Source organism: Phoxinus phoxinus (genome assembly GCF_949152265.1).
Source record: "Phoxinus phoxinus genome assembly, chromosome: 25".
Lineage (NCBI taxonomy): Eukaryota > Metazoa > Chordata > Actinopteri > Cypriniformes > Leuciscidae > Phoxinus > Phoxinus phoxinus.
This window is the reverse complement of record NC_136900.1, coordinates 7,040,575-7,058,665: the sequence shown is the minus strand read 5'-3', so window position 1 is coordinate 7,058,665 and position 18,091 is coordinate 7,040,575. Positions and strand designations below refer to the sequence as shown.

Sequence of the window (18,091 nt, the reverse complement as noted above, 5' to 3'; positions counted from 1 at the left end):
TCCAGGTAAACTGTTTGAGAACATCTTCTCATTTACAAACATGACCTGGCCAAGAGTCTACAGGAATAAATAGAAACATACTGTACATAATAATTCACATAACACATAGAACAGGCAAATAAAAAAATGAAAAAAGTAGACAGCAAAGAGAGAGGAAAAAAAGAAAGAAAGAATATAGTGCTTAAGTATGTGTGTATAAACAGGGGTGCACATAACTGGTACGCAGGTACGCATGCGCGACAAAAATCAGGAATGCGTAATGCCACTTGTGTTACTACGCGCCTTTGCGTACTGTCGCCAAAATGCAACCTAGGCAGTGTTAATTAAATTTTTTCACAGATGAAAACAAGACGATAACTAAATAAAAACCTTGTTTTAAATGACGACCACTATGTGAATAAAAACTAGACGGAAATGTAAGGGAGGGACGATTGGGGAAGTGATCCAGTCAGAACTGATTTGCGTTTGTGGAAGATGCGCACATTTGAATTGTAACGTGCTGATCTACCGAGTCGGCATGCGCTTCATGCATGTCTCAAATCGTTAAAAAATGTAAACGTCTGGGAGAAAGAGAAGAGCAGACATATGGATAGATCTGAATAAGAGTGACGACGCGAAAGACAGCTTTATTCGGTATGTTTTTCTGTGCGAACACACACACACACACACACACACGACCCGAAGCGTGCAGCCCCGCACATAGACGCTGCGCGCAAGGACTGAATCGAGCTCTCTTTCGCGTCTGAATGGACAAATACACACAACATTATGTCTAAATGTCCGTTTTGGAGAGTATTCACGTAAACACAGTCGGTTATGTCTTTACAGAACATACCGTGCATCAGTGCAATTGGATCTGCACACTCTTAAAGTGACAGTGCGTAATAAACCTAATGCCTTCTGTACACTTAATATTGATCAAACAACAAAATAAAAAGAGAAAATTCACTGCTCTTTAATATCTTTAATAAGGATTCATTATATTTAATTTATACAAATACATATATCTGAACAATCAAATAACACTTCAAATAAAAAAATTTTCTATCATTTTAGGTCGTTCTTTTCACGCTGATGTAAATTTAAGTGTTCGTTTATTTTTATTTTATAAGTTTGGTTTTAGTTAGTTATTTTATGCTATAAAAATGGAAATGTGATGTCATGATTGACAGCTGTGGCCACGCTACATATGGGGTGTGTACCAAACACCATCTCCTGGTCCTCACCTGAGTAACTCACTGAAAAAGTTATGTGCACCCCTGTGTATAAATATGGTTCAGTATTATCAGCAGGAACAAGAGTCAACTATGTTGTTTAGGAGGTTCTGCTTAAAGGTGGAGATTGGGATTAGAGACGTAAGTTTCAGAGTATTTTGTAGTATGTTCCAGTCATATACTGTTGCAAAGCGGAAAGCATTACGTCCAAAGGTAGTAGAAATAGGGGGGGGGTACTAAATGTAATAAGATTACTTGATCTTGTGTGATAGGTGTTATGAGTAGCATGAAAAAGAGATGACAGATAGAGAGGTGTCTTGCCCAGGATTGTCTTGTATATGAAGAAAAACCAATGATGGAGCCGCCGGGTATGAAGGGAGGACCAGCCCACCAGTTTATACAGGTCACAGTGATGAGTGTGAAAGGGTGCATTAGTGGCAAAAAATGTTAGGGCTGTGTTTGGTGCCATTCTGTAGATAATATCGCCATAGTCCAAAATTGGCAGTACTGTCATCTTAACGAGGGTGCATTTGGTAGCATGAGTAAAGGAAGCTTTATTGCGGAAAAGAAAGGCTAGTCTTGCTTTGACTTTAGTTTGAAGGTTATTGATGTGTGTAATGAGTGACAGGGATGAATCCAACCAGATGCCTAGGTATTTATATGTTTCGACATACTCCAGAGCCATACCGTTCATGCAGGTGATTGTAGGTCTTGGTAACAGGTTTTCGGCTAAAAAGGATACATTTTGTCTTACTGGTGTTAATACGGAGGTGAAGATTGTCAAAGAACTGCTCTATGGAGGTGAAGCTAAGTTGAAGACTGGCAGCCGCAGAAATGAGAGAGGAACCAACTGAGTACAAACTGGTATCATCTGCATAAAGGTGAATCCGAGAGGTGCCAGCAGCTCTGGCTATATCATTGATGTAGATAGAAAAAAGGATTGGGCCCAGGATAGAGCTTTGAGGCACACCTTTAGAGATGAAAAGTGGGTCTGATATGATGTTTTCTTTCAACCTTCAATTGCTGGACACAGTTGGTGCGATAACTGTCAAACCAATCACAGCTAGAGAGGTGGACAGACCAATACTGGAAAGTCTATGTAAAAGTATCCTATGGTCGACGGAGTCAAAGGCCTTGGTGAGGTCTATAAAGGTGGCAATACAGGCCTGCTTACTGTCTAATGCTGTAATTACATCATCAAGGACCTTTGTGGTGGCTGTTATGCACCCATGTCCTGTCCGAAAACCAGATTGCATGTCAAATAATGTATGATTTTTATCCAGGAAATCATTTAACTGTTTTTGGACGAGCTTCTCCAGAACTTTGGCAAGGCATGGTAGGAAGGAAATTGGGCGATAACAATTTGGGTCAGATTCAGAACCCCCTTTGAAGAGGGGCAAAATTATGGCTGATTACCAATCAGTGGGGAACTCAGAGAGCTGTAGGGACATGTTAAATAGTCTTGTGACGGTAGCAGCGATAATGCAGGCTGCTGCTTTTAAAAATATGGGATCAAGGCCAGCCGATTTGTTTGTATTCAGCTTGGTGAGTTCATCCTGGACTTCAGAGGTGGAAAGAGGCGTAAAGGAGAAGCCACTGTTGCTTGATGGAGAAAATTGTGGATCTGCTGAGTTTGTAACTGAAGTGTCCATTGAGACTGGATTAGGGTTTGACATTGAAACTGTATGTGTTGCATTAATAAAGTGATTGTTTAGAAGTGAGACCATCTGAGATTTTTCAGTAATGATAATGTCATTAAATAACATAGCACTTGGTAAATGGGGGGAAACAACTTTATTTTCCATTACCTTGACTGTTTTCCAGAATGCCCTAGCATCAGTGCCACATGTGGTTAGTTTCTCTTTAAAATGAGAGATTTTGGCATTTCTGATAGCCTGTGTTGCTTTATTTCTGCATTGACGGAAGGCCAGCCAGTCAACTGGATATTGGGAGGAGCAGGCCTTTCTCCAGAGGGCATTTTTACTATGAATAATCTCAGCCAGGTCATTGGAAAACCAGGGACTATATCGGTTTTTGATTCTAATTTTTTTCAGGGCGGCATGCTTAAACATAATCAGACTGAAAGTGTTTTTGAAAAAAGACCATGCCTCTTCCAAGGAGGGGAAGAAATTAATTCTGTCCCAGGACACAGCCGCAACATCTAGGAGAAAAGCTTGCATGTCAAGGTTTTTCAGGGAGCGTTTAGTTACAATTACTGGGGGCCTTTTGAATGAGAGGCCAGAGCGTATACATGCAATAGCGCAGTGATCACTTATTTGACTGAAAACTCCAGCTTGATAATTAGAAGGGGTGTTAGTCAAAAGGAGGTCAATCAGAGTGGATGATGATGGAGATTTAGGATTAGGTCTGGTGGGCTCAGATATAATTTGAGTAAGGTTTAGAGCATCAAACTGTTGCAAGACTGTATCTGGGGGATTGATCATATCCCAGTTTAGATCACCCATAAGGATAAACTCAGAGGTATGGAGCTAGGAATTGACTAAAGGCTGTAAGTGCAGAAGCTGGAGCTGAAGGTGCTCTATAGCAAACAGCAACAGAGAGAGAGAAAGTAGTTGAAAGCCTAAGCTTTAGTACCAGTAGTTCAAGTTGTTTAGGAACTGACTTAGAAAGAACAACAGTACATTGCAGATGATCTTTAAGGCAAGACACGGCAGGCAAAAACATCGTTTTTTTTTTCACTGGTCAATTTTGAGATTTTGGGCTATTTGTCTTCAATAACATGTCTTCTTTCAGACTTGTGGTGAAAAGAAGTCCAAAATACACATGTAGATCTTTATTTTACTACACTTTGTCTATTTGCGTCTGTAGATTTCTCAGAAATTCATCAAAAGTTGGCGTTCTAAATCAACGCGCTGCTCCGCGATCTCTCTCTGCTTCCTTTAATCTCACACATCGTTGGAAAGCGCTATCTCTCCTTTACAATGCTGTCGGATCCAAATATCAGCAACCAATCGTTAAAGTATAATGGGCATTTAACTGTAAAAGCGAAATCTCATTGGCTGATGTCAATTTCTGACAACGTGATTGGTTCAGATGCATCACGTGACGCGCTCTGACATTTAGATGTGTGTTTTTGGCTGTTTTTCTGCTCAGTTGAAGGCCATAAATGCTGTGTTTATAAATTCTGATGTGATTTAGGTGGTTTGTATTGTTGTTGCTAATGATTTGATAAGATATTGTGTCAGTAAATAGTTGTTTCCACTAAAAAAGTATGATTTTTTACATTACAAATCTTTAAATGCCTTTTTCTCAAAATGAGTTTTTTGTCATTCTCCAGTATAAACATCTCAGCCTATGTAGCACTGGTGTACACCAAACTTTCCAGTTATACACTTAGCAGTATTATGAAGATATGTTCAGAGGGATTTGTTAATAAATCATTCCTGGCCTGATTTATGTGACATTTTAATAAAAAAATATATAACGAAAATCGATTTTTTAAGGCTATGGACAGTATATTTTGATTTCCTAGGTAATGAAAGCATATATCCTGCAATCCCTCTGAACATCTTTTTTCATCTTGTGTGTAATCAAAATGAAAAAAGAATTTTGCACCTGGCTTTATCATATGTTCTGATCTATCTACCGAAAATATATGCAAAATTGTGCATATTTAATGAGATAATGCCTAATTTGCATAATAAACATACAAATTTCAAAAACTTGTAAAACATTTTTTTTATGAACTTGTGTAAGTAATCACCTGGGGAAGTTTCATGGTGATATCTATTATTTTAAAATTGTACCCTATTCACCTGTAGTGTCTCGCCTTAACATACATAGCTACACCACCACCCCTGGTAGCTCTGTCCTGACGAAACACATTATAGCCTGGTATGAAGATGTCAAGATCAGTGTTCCCTTTTTTAAGCCAGGATTCAGAGATAGCAAGAACATCAGGATTAGCAGTGTGCACCAATGTTTTTAAAGTATCAAAATGCTTAGAGTTTAACAGACTGCAGACATTTACATGTAAAAAACCCAATGATTTACGGTCACAAAATTCACCAAATGACAGCTGGGCAGTAACTGAGTTAGCTGGCCCAGGATTTGGATGAACATTACCAGAGATAAATGACATGAGAATAATTAACATGCGTCTAAGAGCAACACCAGAACAAAGCCATTGTTTGTATTTTACAAAGGGCAAGGCCAGTAACAAGTTAGAGTCAAACAGCCCCTGTAACAACATAATTGAAAAATATGGAAGGGTTCGAAATACCTGGGTGGCAGAAAGTCCAACAGATTTAGTAATCCAGTAGGATGTGACATCTCTCGATTGTAGAAAGAAGTCCAAAGTTCCCCGACAGTGAAATGCTGTGGCAGACCCCAGAGTGCATTTACCAGCAGGCCCGAGGTCCTGATACTGTACATGCAGCAAAAAGGCGAGTGACAAAATCCAGAGAACCGGTAGATTTTTTATAAAGAAAAGCATGATTCAGAAGCTTTAGTAGGGTAGCACAGGCTTCAATGTGTGCTGGAAACAAGCCACAATGCAGCTAGAGATGGATCTCTGTGCTGTTATCTTGATATAAATCCTGAATCGAAAACCCCTGCCACAGATCCAGGCTGAAGACAAGCCACACTGCAGCAGGTCCGCGTAGGCCTCAGACCAGGTGGAGTAGGCCGAGAACCTCTCAGAATAGCTGTAGCCAGGTAGCGTAGGCTTTAGTGTGCGCTGGAAGCAAACCACAATGCAGCTGGAGATAGATGTTGTTATCTTGCTGTAAATCCAGTTTCAAGAAACCCTGTCACAGATCTATGCTGAGGACGAGCCACACTGCAGCAGATCCTTGGGCTGCAGCATGAAGTTAGGCCTCAAACCAAATAATAGGCCAAGAGCTCACAAAAATAACAGGGGATAATATCCATAGGCACAAAAACTTAGATAAGATTAAATGAAGGCACTGTCTATATTTTAGTGAAAGGTGTCCAAAAATCCTTAACTTAAAGAAGTTAAAATGGTTAAAAATGGACAGACAAAGAGCAGACAGAAAGACATGCATCCATCATGCAGCCATCTTGAATGTTCGTACAAGGTGCTTAAAGGAAAACCCTTGAAAACAGACATTTTTATGAATAATTACTTGAAAAGTGCTTGAATATACATGTACACATATGCATATGAAATTGTTTAATTTTGTAGAAAAAAAAACAAATACAATCTTTTCACGCAAAATTAATGCTGCAGTTCGTATGATTTAGATTTTGAGCTGAAATGGCTATTAGCATGATGTTGCTCATATATTCCCAAGTAGTGTGTGATAAAATTTGTCAATCACATATTCATGGGGGAAAGAATCTGTTTTAATGAGAAAATCATTCATATCCTTATAATGGTTAAGGGGATTACATATGATGGGCTTGAATAGGATTTTGAAATCATATTAAAATTGCATTCCTGGAATACCTTTTTTAGAATTTGAAAGATAATAAAGATATTGTTTGATAAATGAGATATTTCATTGTATTCCTTGAAAACCAAAAACAGTAGTGCTTGAAAAGTCCTTGAAAGTCCTGGAATTTGATTTGACCGTATCTGAACGAACACTGTGTGTTGTGTGTAGAGCTGGACGTGAACCGGCAGGAGTGTGTTCAGATTTTATACGGCTACATCTCTGATCTACGCGGGTTCATGAAGAAGTTCCCGTGGGCAGATAGAGGTGAAACACCGGTGTGTGTGAGTCCTCGAGCTCCAGCGTCCAGCGCCGGCACCGACCCAGAGTGGCAGTCGCTCTCTGATGAGGTCAGTCAACGAAACACTTGAGACACGAGCCGTGAGTGAGTGAGTGAGTGAGTGAATGAGTGAGTGAGTGAGTGAGCGAGCGAGCGAGCGAGCGAGTGAGTGAGTGAGTGATGTGTCGGTGAGTATACACAAATGCACACGCATTGTAGTTTTGTTCTTTGCGTGCATGTCAGGAAGTTATACAGAGCTCTGTATTGATAGTCAAGTCAAGTCAAGTCATCTTTATTTATATAGCGCTTTTTACAATACAGATTGTATCAAAGCAGCTTCACAGTGATAACATGAAAATAATACAAAAAAAACAATTTCATCATCATCCACCTTTAAGGCAGATCTATAATATTGTTGAATATTAAATGTCCCCAACTAAGCAAGCCAGAAGGTAAGGCAACAGCGGCAAGGAACCAAAACTCCATCAGGTGACAGAATGGAGAAAAAAACCTTGGGAGAACCCAGGCTCAGTCGGGGGCCAGTTCTCCTCTGGCCAATGAGTGAACAGTGTATGAAGTTCAGAATGAATCAGAGTATTTGTCCAGTTCCGGTTGGTTGAAGTCGGAGTGGAGAGGAGGAGAGACTGGTTGACACTTCAGGTCAGCGGCGTCGTCGTCGTGTCCTGGCGCTGGTCCTTCATCAGATCTGGATACGGCCTGGTTCCGGTGGACAGCAGTAAACCTCGGGATAGACAGAGAGACTAATATTAGCGTAGACGCCATCCTTATTATGATGTACCAAGTACATCAGGATTTACGGGAAGTGTTCCCGGTCCCGGCTGTTCTAAACTATGCAGCCTAATTATATAAGTCTATAATGTGTTATGTGTATGCTATGTCGAAGAGATGTGTTTTTAGTCTAGATTTGAACTGACAGAGTGTGTCTGCTTCCCGGACAATGGTAGGAAGACTGTTCCAAAGTTTTGGTGCTAAGTAGGAAAAGGATCTACCGCCAGCAGTCGATTTTGATATTCTAGGTATAATTAACTGGCCGGAATTTTGAGATCGCAGTAGACGTGAAGGACTATAATAAGTTAAGAGCTCGCTCAAGTACTGCGGAGCTAAACCATTTAGTGCTTTGTAAGTGATCAGCAATATTTTAAAATTTATACGATGTTTAATAGGCAGCCAATGCAGTGTTGACAGAACGGGGCTAATATGGTCATACTTCCTGGTTCTAGTAAGAACTCGAGCTGCTGCGTTTTGAACTAGCTGTAGTTTGTTTATTAAGCGTGCAGGGCAACCACCCAGTAGAGCATTACAATAATCTAGCCTTGAGGTCATAAACGTATGAACTAATTGTTCTGCATTATTCATTGAGAGCATATGACGTAATTTAGATATATTTTTAAGATGGAAGAAAGCGGTTTTACAGATACTAGACACATGACTTTCAAATGAAAGATTGGTATCAAAGAGCACACCCAGGTTCCTAACCGACGACGAAGACTTAACAGAGCAGCCATCAAGTGTTAGACAGTACTCTAGGTTATTACGTGTGGAAGTTTTTTGTCCAATAATTAGAATCTCTGTTTTTTCTGAGTTTAGTAGTAGGAAATTACTAGTCATCCAATTTTTTATATCAGCTATGCATTCCGTTAATTTTGTGAATTGGTAGGTTTCGTTAGGTTTTGAAGAAATATACAGCTGAGTATCGTCGGCATAACAGTGAAAGCTAATTCCATGTTTCCTAATGATATCTCCTAATGGTAGCATATACAGAGTGAACAGCAGCGGTCCTAGTACTGAGCCTTGTGGTACGCCATACTGAACTTGTGATTGATAAGACATCTCTTCATTTACTGCTACAAACTGATAACGGTCAGATAAGTATGATTTAAACCATGCTAGTGCAATTCCACTAATGCCAACATAATGTTCGAGTCTATTTAAAAGGATGTTGTGGTCAATGGTGTCAAATGCAGCACTAAGATCCAGTAATACTAATAGAGAGATACAACCACGATCGGATGATAAGAGCAAATCATTTGTGACTCTAACGAGAGCTGTCTCGGTACTATGGTACGGTCTAAATCCGGACTGAAAATCCTCGCAGATATCATTTCTTTCAAGAAAGGAACACAGTTGTGAGGATACTGCTTTTTCTAATATCTTTGACAGAAATGGCAGATTAGAGATCGGCCTGTAATTGACTAGTTTTGTAGGATCAAGTTGCTGTTTTTTAACAAGCGGTTTAATCATAGCTAGCTTAAAGGTTTTTGGTACGTATCCTAGAGACAAAGATGAATTAATGATATTAAGAAGAGGATCTATGACATCTGGAAGCATCTCTTTCAGCAGCTTAGTCGGTATAGGGTCTAACAAGCACGCCGCTGACCTGATATACAGATCTGACAGTCTTTGCCGCCATCTATTGGTGTAATAATGCAACTTTCACTGAAGTCAGAATCACAATCACTAACAGACCTGTTCTCAATACCAAATACAGCATATTCATTATATAAAATAAAATATTATTTCCTGAACTATACTATTTAAAGTCCCCCTGTGGAAAATCCAGCTTTTAATGTTGTTTATGTTTCTATGTGGTGTTATTAATCTGCTTTAACACAAACCATGTGTAAATTCATAAGTCGACAGCATTGCTGAGTATTTTCTGCTTAAAACTGCAGTGAACCAAAGACAGTCTCAAAAACACGGTTTGAAATCGCTGGTGTTTCTGACGCCACAAACTACCTTGTAACCAATCAGATCAACGTGGAAAAAGGCTCTCAGCCGATCAGATTTGAGAACCAGGGCCCAGTTGTATAAACATACAGTAGCCATTATGTTAAGACTGTGTCTTAAGAACTTGTATGAACAGCTAGCAGTTAGTTAGGGCTAATCAGTCTTACTTTGCGGTATCAGATTAGACCAATATATATTTTTATGTAACTAACTTGAAAAAGATATAACAGTCTTAAAAGTAAAAAATTGATGACTAACTTGTAAGACTAGTCTTTTATGCATAGTTTATGCAACCGGCCCCAGAACAAGTTTTGGTGTGTGTGTGTGTTTCAGGGTGTTGTGCAGCGCGCTGTATTGAGCAGAAGGATCCCACATGCTCAGGCTTTTCTGCGCAGACGCGGCTCTGTTGAATGCAGTCTGGAGGACATCAGGAAGACAGGATTGAGACACACCTTTACCTGTCTCACTCACAGAGACCTGAAGCAGGCTAAAACACTGCTGACTAACATGGTACACACACACACACACACACACAAAATCAGCTGAAATACTGTACACTGCTGTTCAAAAGTTTGGGCTCGGGAAAGACTGTTTAATGTTCTGCTCAACAAGACTGCATTTATTTGGTTACAATTATTATATTATTACATTACATTACTACAAATATTATTACATTTTAAAATAACTGTTTTCTATGTGAATATGTTAAAGTGTAATTCATTCTTGTTCAAAGCTGAATTTTCAGCGTCATTACTCCAGTCTTCAGTGTCACATGATCCTTCAGAAATCAGTATAATATGATGATTTGCTGCTCAAGAAACATTTATGATTATTATCAATTATAATTTATGTGGAAACTGACTCATTTTATTTGTCAGGATTCTTTGATGAATTTACTGTCAGTTTTAATCAATTTAATGCGCCTTTGCTACATAAAAGTATTGATTTCTTTAAAAATATATACGTCTTACTGACCCCCAGACTTTGATTGTGCCGTGTAATATAATGCAGGACGGTCTGTCTGTGTTTTAGGGCTTTAATGTGAAGGAGCAGCTTCACAGCATCTGTGTTTTCACTGCCGATCGGGATCTGAGGGCCTTCATGGTGAGAATAAACAATATATAATCCTCCTTTCAGGGTTCAACCACTGGATGGATTGTATTTTTAAACGTCAGTGCAATTTTAGAGATAATTTGTTGCTGGTTTAGTAATTTATTATTGTTTTTGTGCTGTGGTTCCCAGGTTGAGGAGCTGCAGAAGCAGAAGTACCTCTCGCGTGAAGAGTTTGAGCAGGTGGAGTTCATCGAGACGATCGAGAGCTTGTGTTTGACTCCTGCGACGAGAAGCTCCAGCCGGCTGGACAGCAGCAGGCGAGTGCTTCTCTCTGGGTTTCTTTTTCAGATGTTGTTTCTGGCATATTTGACACTTTTATTGAGACAATAACACAGGAAATGATGTGGGCGGTACCAGAGCCCGTCTATGGAGAGCCTGGCCACTCCCTATTAAAGGAGAACTCCGGTCAATTTTAACATTGAGCTCATTTTTTTGTAAATTTGGAGTGCTGTCAATACAATAAAGATATGAATAAAAATGATGTTATTTCAGCCAGCGCAAATACCTGCATTTACATCCTGTTTTCGGTCGAAGTCCAAAGTAGTCGATTTTCAAGTTCACGCGCGTGATCATAGGTAACTAAACCTATGCGCGTGAACTCGACAATCGACTACTTTGGACTTCGAACTTATGTGAAAATTTAATTAAAATTTAAAATGTAAAAAGTTAAAATTAATTTCCAACAAACAAAGTTTTTATGTCATTCATTTGTCAAGCTTTTATTCTGGTAAGACCACAAACCTGTCAAAAACATGTCAAGTTATGTTTCACCTCAAAATCAAATCAAGAAGTAATAAATTACCTTTTGCGGATTGGAAATTTGATTCTTTTTTTAGGAGTCTATTATTTTTTTTACTTTTTTGTATTATTTTGCATTAACTTCACTCCATCCTGTTTTTGTTTTGTTAAAATGTTCTGCATTTAAAATCTGACAGCGATGACATCATCCTGAGATTGCATACTGGATTGCGATTGGTCCTTTTTCATGTGTTTATTTGCAAACTCAATTGTGGTTTGTTTATCTTTCCTACATTTATTTAACCCTCAGTTGCTTATTTTTAACACTGTAAAAAGAAAAAGTAAGAAAGAATTAGAGAATAATTTAAAAGGCAAGTTGAAATTAATTCCCAACAAACATAAAGAATTAATTTCTCAAGCTTTTATTCACAAGCCAGTCCAAAAATATGTCAAGGTCATATTTCACCTCAAGAAATAATAAGTTACATTTTGCATATAGCAAATCAAGCTTTTTTAACAGTTAAAGGTGCACTGTGTAAATATTAGCGGTCTCTGAGACAGCAGAGAGTAGCCAGTTAATCAATGAGGATTCTTTACAAAGAAAAATTAAGAAATTATCTTTACTTTATTATTCAGGATAACGATATGTTACTGTGAATATTATTGTTACCTGTTCATCATTGTGTCAGTGTTTTATTCGCTGATTTTAGCTTTAGCTTCTTTGCATGAAGAACAACATTGTGACCAAACGTGTTTGTCCGTTCAGGGCCACCGTAGAAACATGTCGATGTAAGGGGACCCACGGTGTGTGTAGATAGAAATGCTCATTCTAAGCTAATAAAAACATAATGCTCATTCTAAGCTAATAAAAACATAATGGTTCATTCTAAGCTAATAAAAACATAACGGTTCATTATGTAAGGGTTTATACACCACTGAAAACATAGTTATGTATTTGATATTGCATTTCTGTGTGTCAACAGATCCTCCTAAATATTACACCGTGCACCTTTAAGTGAGAGTTGTGTGTGTATATGGGTCTTCTGTGCAGGGTTCTGCAGATGACCCGGTCCGATCCCGACAGCAGAAGAGTTCTGCAGGACATCCTGCAGGAACCAGAGGCATCGGCTGCCGGGTCTGTACTGGATCCCGTGCGTCTGGACTGGGTCAGATACTGGGACAGAGACGCTCAGAACGCCATCCTTCTGTCCCGACTGCAGCCGTCCAGTGAGTTCAACACGCCTGACCGCTTTTATAATCAATAAAGTACAAAAAGTAAAAATAAAGTATTACATACTTAGTAGAGATGCACTGATGTAGCAAATACATTTAAAACCATCAGCTATAGCATGGAACAGGCAGATATTATAAACCATATAATATCTTTTGCATAATACATTGTTTTTCTCTAGGTAAAATAATACTAGCTAAAACAAAATTAAATCTGTACATAATACAGCAGGGATCGGCAATACTGACTATCTGCCGACAATTTAATTTAAATATTCAAGCGCAAGAAGACGCGCGTATAAGAGACTTTTTTTGTGCGTGCATATCTGAAGTGTGCTGAATACTGAATTGAGTTCTCTTTTATTCTTCTAATTCGCACAAAATGACATCAAAATGCCCATCTTGGCAAGTTTCCTTGAAAACATTGTTAAATGAATGTAAACTGAAATGAAATGCGTGTGTGTCAGTATATTAGATCCATGGGCAAGCACTGTTTATTTCATATGCATTAGGGATGGACGATATATTGGCCACCATATCATTATCGGCTGATATATGTTCATATTTAATGTTATCGTCCCTGATAAGAAAATTTGTCAGATACCGTATTTTCCGGACTATAAGTCGCATCAGTCAAAAATGCGTCACGAAGAGGAAAAAAACATATATAAGTCGCACTGGACTATAAGTTGCATTTATTTAGAAATTTATTTCACAAAATCCAAGACCAAGAACAGACATTTAAAGGCAAGTTATTCAGCTCCACAACAGCACACAGAACAACAGGCTGAATAGGTGTCCGGTGTGTTAGCGTAACACATTAACAGTTATTCAGCTCCACAATAGCATAAAGAACATATACCGGAGGCTGAATAGGCTAAACTAACATAAGCCAGCGAGTCCAACAAGTTACCGGTAAGCAAGTTCACCAAGCTCCCGATCTCATTCCTCAACACTGAATCCATTGAATTCTTCCTCTGTGTCGCTTCTGAACTACTCCGCTAGCTAGAGCACCCTTTGCGGCTGTAGTAGACGGTAATGCTTTCTCTTGGTTCATCTCAGTCAGTATGAATTAATTTTGATATATAAGTCACACCTGACTATAACTCGCAGGACCAGCCACACTATGAAAAAAGTGTGACTTATAGTCCGGAAAATACGGTATATTATAGCTGATAAATAATGTATTATTTCCTTCAGCTGAGAGACTTCAGATGTGCACTGTTCAACATGATGGTTTTGAATTTCTTTAAATATGATTGGAATCACTTCAAAAAAAGGAAAATACAGTTCAGTGCAGCAAGTCTGTCATATCGGCTACTTAAAATGATAATGAGAAAATTGTAATTGTGTGTTTGAGACGTGGCTTTTAATGGTGAGACTTTTGTTTTTGTAATCAGGCTCTCAATTTATATAAAAATTTGAATCGGCCAATATATCGGTTATCGGCTTTCAAATATAAAGAATTATCGGTTATCGGTATTGGCCAAAATTTTCATATCGGTGCAGTCCTAAATGTTAAATGGACCCAATCCATGTTCAATAGAAATTATTTGATGATGCAGCTATCCAGTATACTTTAATGCATGCATTTTTGAACTTTGCTCATTTAAAACATGATCAAGACATTCATCTATTTTAACGACAAAAGTTTAAATAAGAGTGCAAGTGACAAATATCGGTATTGAAATCAACCAATAGTAGTTTGTTAAAATCAGTATCGGTATTTCTTTTGATATGATGTTTAAGTTGGAGATATGCTTGTTTTGTGGTTGCAGCTCAGGGTTCGTGGGACGCCGCTGTCTTGTGGTCGTATCTCACCTCTCTGCACGATTCTGTGCGAGTCTCTTCATGGGTCTGCGGTTCTGCTGGAGAGAGGCCAGCGCTCACACCGAACGTCATCAACACCAGCAGCCGGTGTGGGGAACACCTGCGACACCGAGTCCTGGACCTGCTCGCCCGGTCAGAGCCGCTCACATGAACCCGTTCACAGCAAACAGACACAAATACACCTAAAGTTGACCTTGCTGTGTGTGTTCAGACAGGGGCTGTTCGTGCAGTCGGAGATGGAGGACTTCGAGCAGTTGCTGTGGCGACTGGGTCAAGCCGGAGGAGTGATGCATCATGGGAACGACCCTCCTGTCCCACAGTTCCAGGTGTCACAGGGTCAGGAGTTTCACCAGCGCTTCGTCCTGCACTGTCTGGAGAACAGCCTTCAGTACCTGCTCTACTGCTACCTGGAGCACTACAGGTGAGGCACGGGACTCTACCATAATACAGCGGAAGGAAAACATCTAATTTATGTTGTTTACATTACTAGACGATGCAACTTTTTTAGAAAACACAAAAGTGTGTGTGTGTGTGTGTGTGTGTGTGTGTGTGTGTGTGTGTGTGTGTGTGTGTGTGTGTGTGTGTGTGTGTGTGTGTGTGTGTGTGTGTGTGTGTGAGAGAGTGAGTGAATTTGTAAAAAAAAATATATACATATATATGTGTGTGTGTGTATATGTATATATGTGTAAATATAAAAATGGAAAAATTATTTTAAAAATAAAGACGTATATAAAATCAATAAATTGCGTGTGTGAGAGGGAATGTGTGTGTATATGTATATAAATAAATATATACCGGTAGTCGGAAAAGGGTGGCTTGCCCACTTCAGGTTGGTGGAGAGTTCCTGACTCAAGTTCAAGTATCTTGTGGTTTTGTTCACGAGTGAGGGAAGGATGGAACGGGAGATTGACAGACGGATCGGTGCAGCTTCTGCAGTAATGCGGTCGATGTACCGGTCAATCTACGTTCCTACTCTCACCTATGGTCGTTAGCTTTGGGTCATGACTGAAAGGACAAGATCCCGGATACAGGCGGCCGAAATGAGCTTTCTCCGCAGGCTGGCTGAGCGATCCCTTAGAGATAGGGTGAGAAGTCACTCGGGAGGAGCTCAGAGTAGAGCCGCTGCTCCTCCACATCGAGAGAGGTCAGCTGAGGTGGCTCGGGCATCTGTTCCGGATGCCTCCTGGACGCCTTCCCGGGAAGGTGTTCTGGCGCGTCCCACTGGGAGTAGACCCCGGGGAAGACCTAGGACACGTCGCTGGAGGGACTATGTCTCTCGGCTGGCCTGGGAACGCCTCGGTGTCCCCCCGGAAGAGCTGGAGGAAGTGTCTAGGGAGAGGGAAGTCTGGGCATCTCTGCTTAGACTGCCGTGACCTGGCCCCGGATAAGCGGAAGCATATGGATGGAATATATATTATATACTGTATATATAATTATAAATATAAAAATGGAAAGTATTTTAAAAATAAAAATGTGTATAAAATAGCCTAAAATTAATATATTGCGTATTAATAAATCTTTTTTTTATATTAAAAAGTATAACTTGTATCTGCACATTTTGATATGCACACAATGAATATTCATTCTGGATATTAATTCCAAAATTACCCAAAATATATAACAATTTATATATAAAATGTTAAGAAATATATACAGTGTACGTGTAGGGTATGCGTGTGTGTGTGTGTGTATATATATATATATATATATATATATATATATATATATATATATATATATATATATATGTGTATATGTGTGTGTGTGTGTGTATAATTGTACAAATTATATAAAAAAAAATATATAAATATTAAAAAAATTATAACGCATATCCACACTATAATAAAGACTCCAGAATATTATATAATGAATTACTGGTAAATAATATATAATCATTTTTTTATCTAATTGTGTCAGATGTTTATCTGAGATGTTTTTTAGTAGAAGTCATCTGATTGTGCATGTATTTTTCTCTCTTTCTCTCTATCTTTCAGGTTAACTCCTGAGAACTGCCCGGTTCTGACCGACAGGAACCTGTTTGAGAGTTTCCCCTGGTTTGAGATGATGTTGAAACTCCAGAAAATTACCAGAGACCTTAAAGGTGCGAGTGTTTTCATTCGACGTGTGCAAATAGTTTCTAGTCTGTCAGTCTATGGTTTCTTAGGTTCATGAAATAAGGCTTTTAATTAGGGATGCACGATGATATCGGCACAACATCGGTATCGGCCGATAAAAGCTTAAAATGACCATCATCGGCATCGGCAGATATGAATATTTCTGCCGATGAGCCTTGCCGATAGGGTGGCGTGTTTCCTATGCGCACGTGACGACCGTGAACGACCGTAGCATGAGCGCCAGCAACTTAAACTTCCGACATGTGGAGGCATTTCGAGCATGGGTGTCAGTTTGGTTTAAAATGTGCTGGGGACAGAGACGCATTCGGAAGTGCATTTTCAGAAGTGCTGGGTACAATGACGTAATACTTTTTTTTTTTCTCTTTCGCGCAGGTCATGTTTTGAAAGACAATGTCCTGTAGCTTACTAATGTAAGCTCTCCAAGCTACTATGCTCTCCACAGAACATCAAATATTCATTTTATTTTATTTTTCGTGCTCGCATTTATGAGAAAAAAACAATGTTACGGACGTGATAGTTCTCGGTTATGGACGTGACCGCTCTGAAATCGTCTCTAAAAGACTGCTTTTAAACTTCCTCAGAGACCTCAATCAGAAAGCACAAAGCCTTTATTTAAAGTGAATTTCGTTTGTATTAATTGTATTTTAATTTTAATCAATGTTTCATCAACCAATTGCCTGAATTGAATAAATAAGTAAAGCAGATAATATATCACGACACGGAGGCGCATGAACTGGAGCTCGTCTCATAAATGAACCGAAACTCAGCATAGCCTACTTGCCTCACAGACCTAAGAAATATATATATTATCTACAGAACACTTTAAATCATACTTTTAAAAAGAACAATTCAAAACGAAAGAAAACTATGTAATCCGTATGAAATGTGCATTTCTCTCTGGCGCGTTCACTACTGCGAAGATCGCGAGTCAGCATCGTCAACTTCATCTTTGCAGCCGACACAGAAAACACTTGTTTATTAATAAACAATTAAAATGTCTCCTTTCTATATTTGATATACCGTATTTTCCGGACTATAAGTCGCACTTTTTTTCATAGTTTTGCTGGTCCTGCGACTTATAGTCAGGTGCGACTTATATATCAAAATTAATTCATACTGAGATGAACCAAGAGAAAACATTACTGTCTACTAGGGCTGGGACGTATGGATTTTTTCTTACTGTGGTTGAAAAGCAAGAAATTCCCCCATATAGAAATAAACCACTTTAAATCCCCCACCCCCCCAACAACAGAATTTCACGCAAACACCAGCGCGCACGGCTAAGGCAATTAAACATAATAAGGAACACGTTTATTACATTTATTAGTTCACATTTACAACAGATATGGAATGTCTAAATAAAGTGCTGGCAAAACGAAATATAGG

General features: G+C 39.0%; 1 protein-coding gene across 3 annotated transcripts in view; it reads left to right on the top strand.

Annotated features, from left to right (window-relative positions):
• spg11 (SPG11 vesicle trafficking associated, spatacsin) overlaps positions 1-18,091 on the top strand; it is a 116,211-nt gene that overhangs the window by 9,813 nt on the left and 88,307 nt on the right. For all 3 annotated transcript variants that reach the window (XM_079604001.1, XM_079604000.1, XM_079604002.1), the window contains 8 exons: positions 6,803-6,981; positions 9,993-10,169; positions 10,692-10,763; positions 10,902-11,029; positions 12,562-12,737; positions 14,519-14,702; positions 14,782-14,991; positions 16,565-16,671. In XM_079604001.1, coding sequence (XP_079460127.1) covers positions 6,803-6,981; positions 9,993-10,169; positions 10,692-10,763; positions 10,902-11,029; positions 12,562-12,737; positions 14,519-14,702; positions 14,782-14,991; positions 16,565-16,671 — 1,233 coding nt within the window. The remainder of the gene's footprint in view (positions 1-6,802; positions 6,982-9,992; positions 10,170-10,691; positions 10,764-10,901; positions 11,030-12,561; positions 12,738-14,518; positions 14,703-14,781; positions 14,992-16,564; positions 16,672-18,091) is intronic.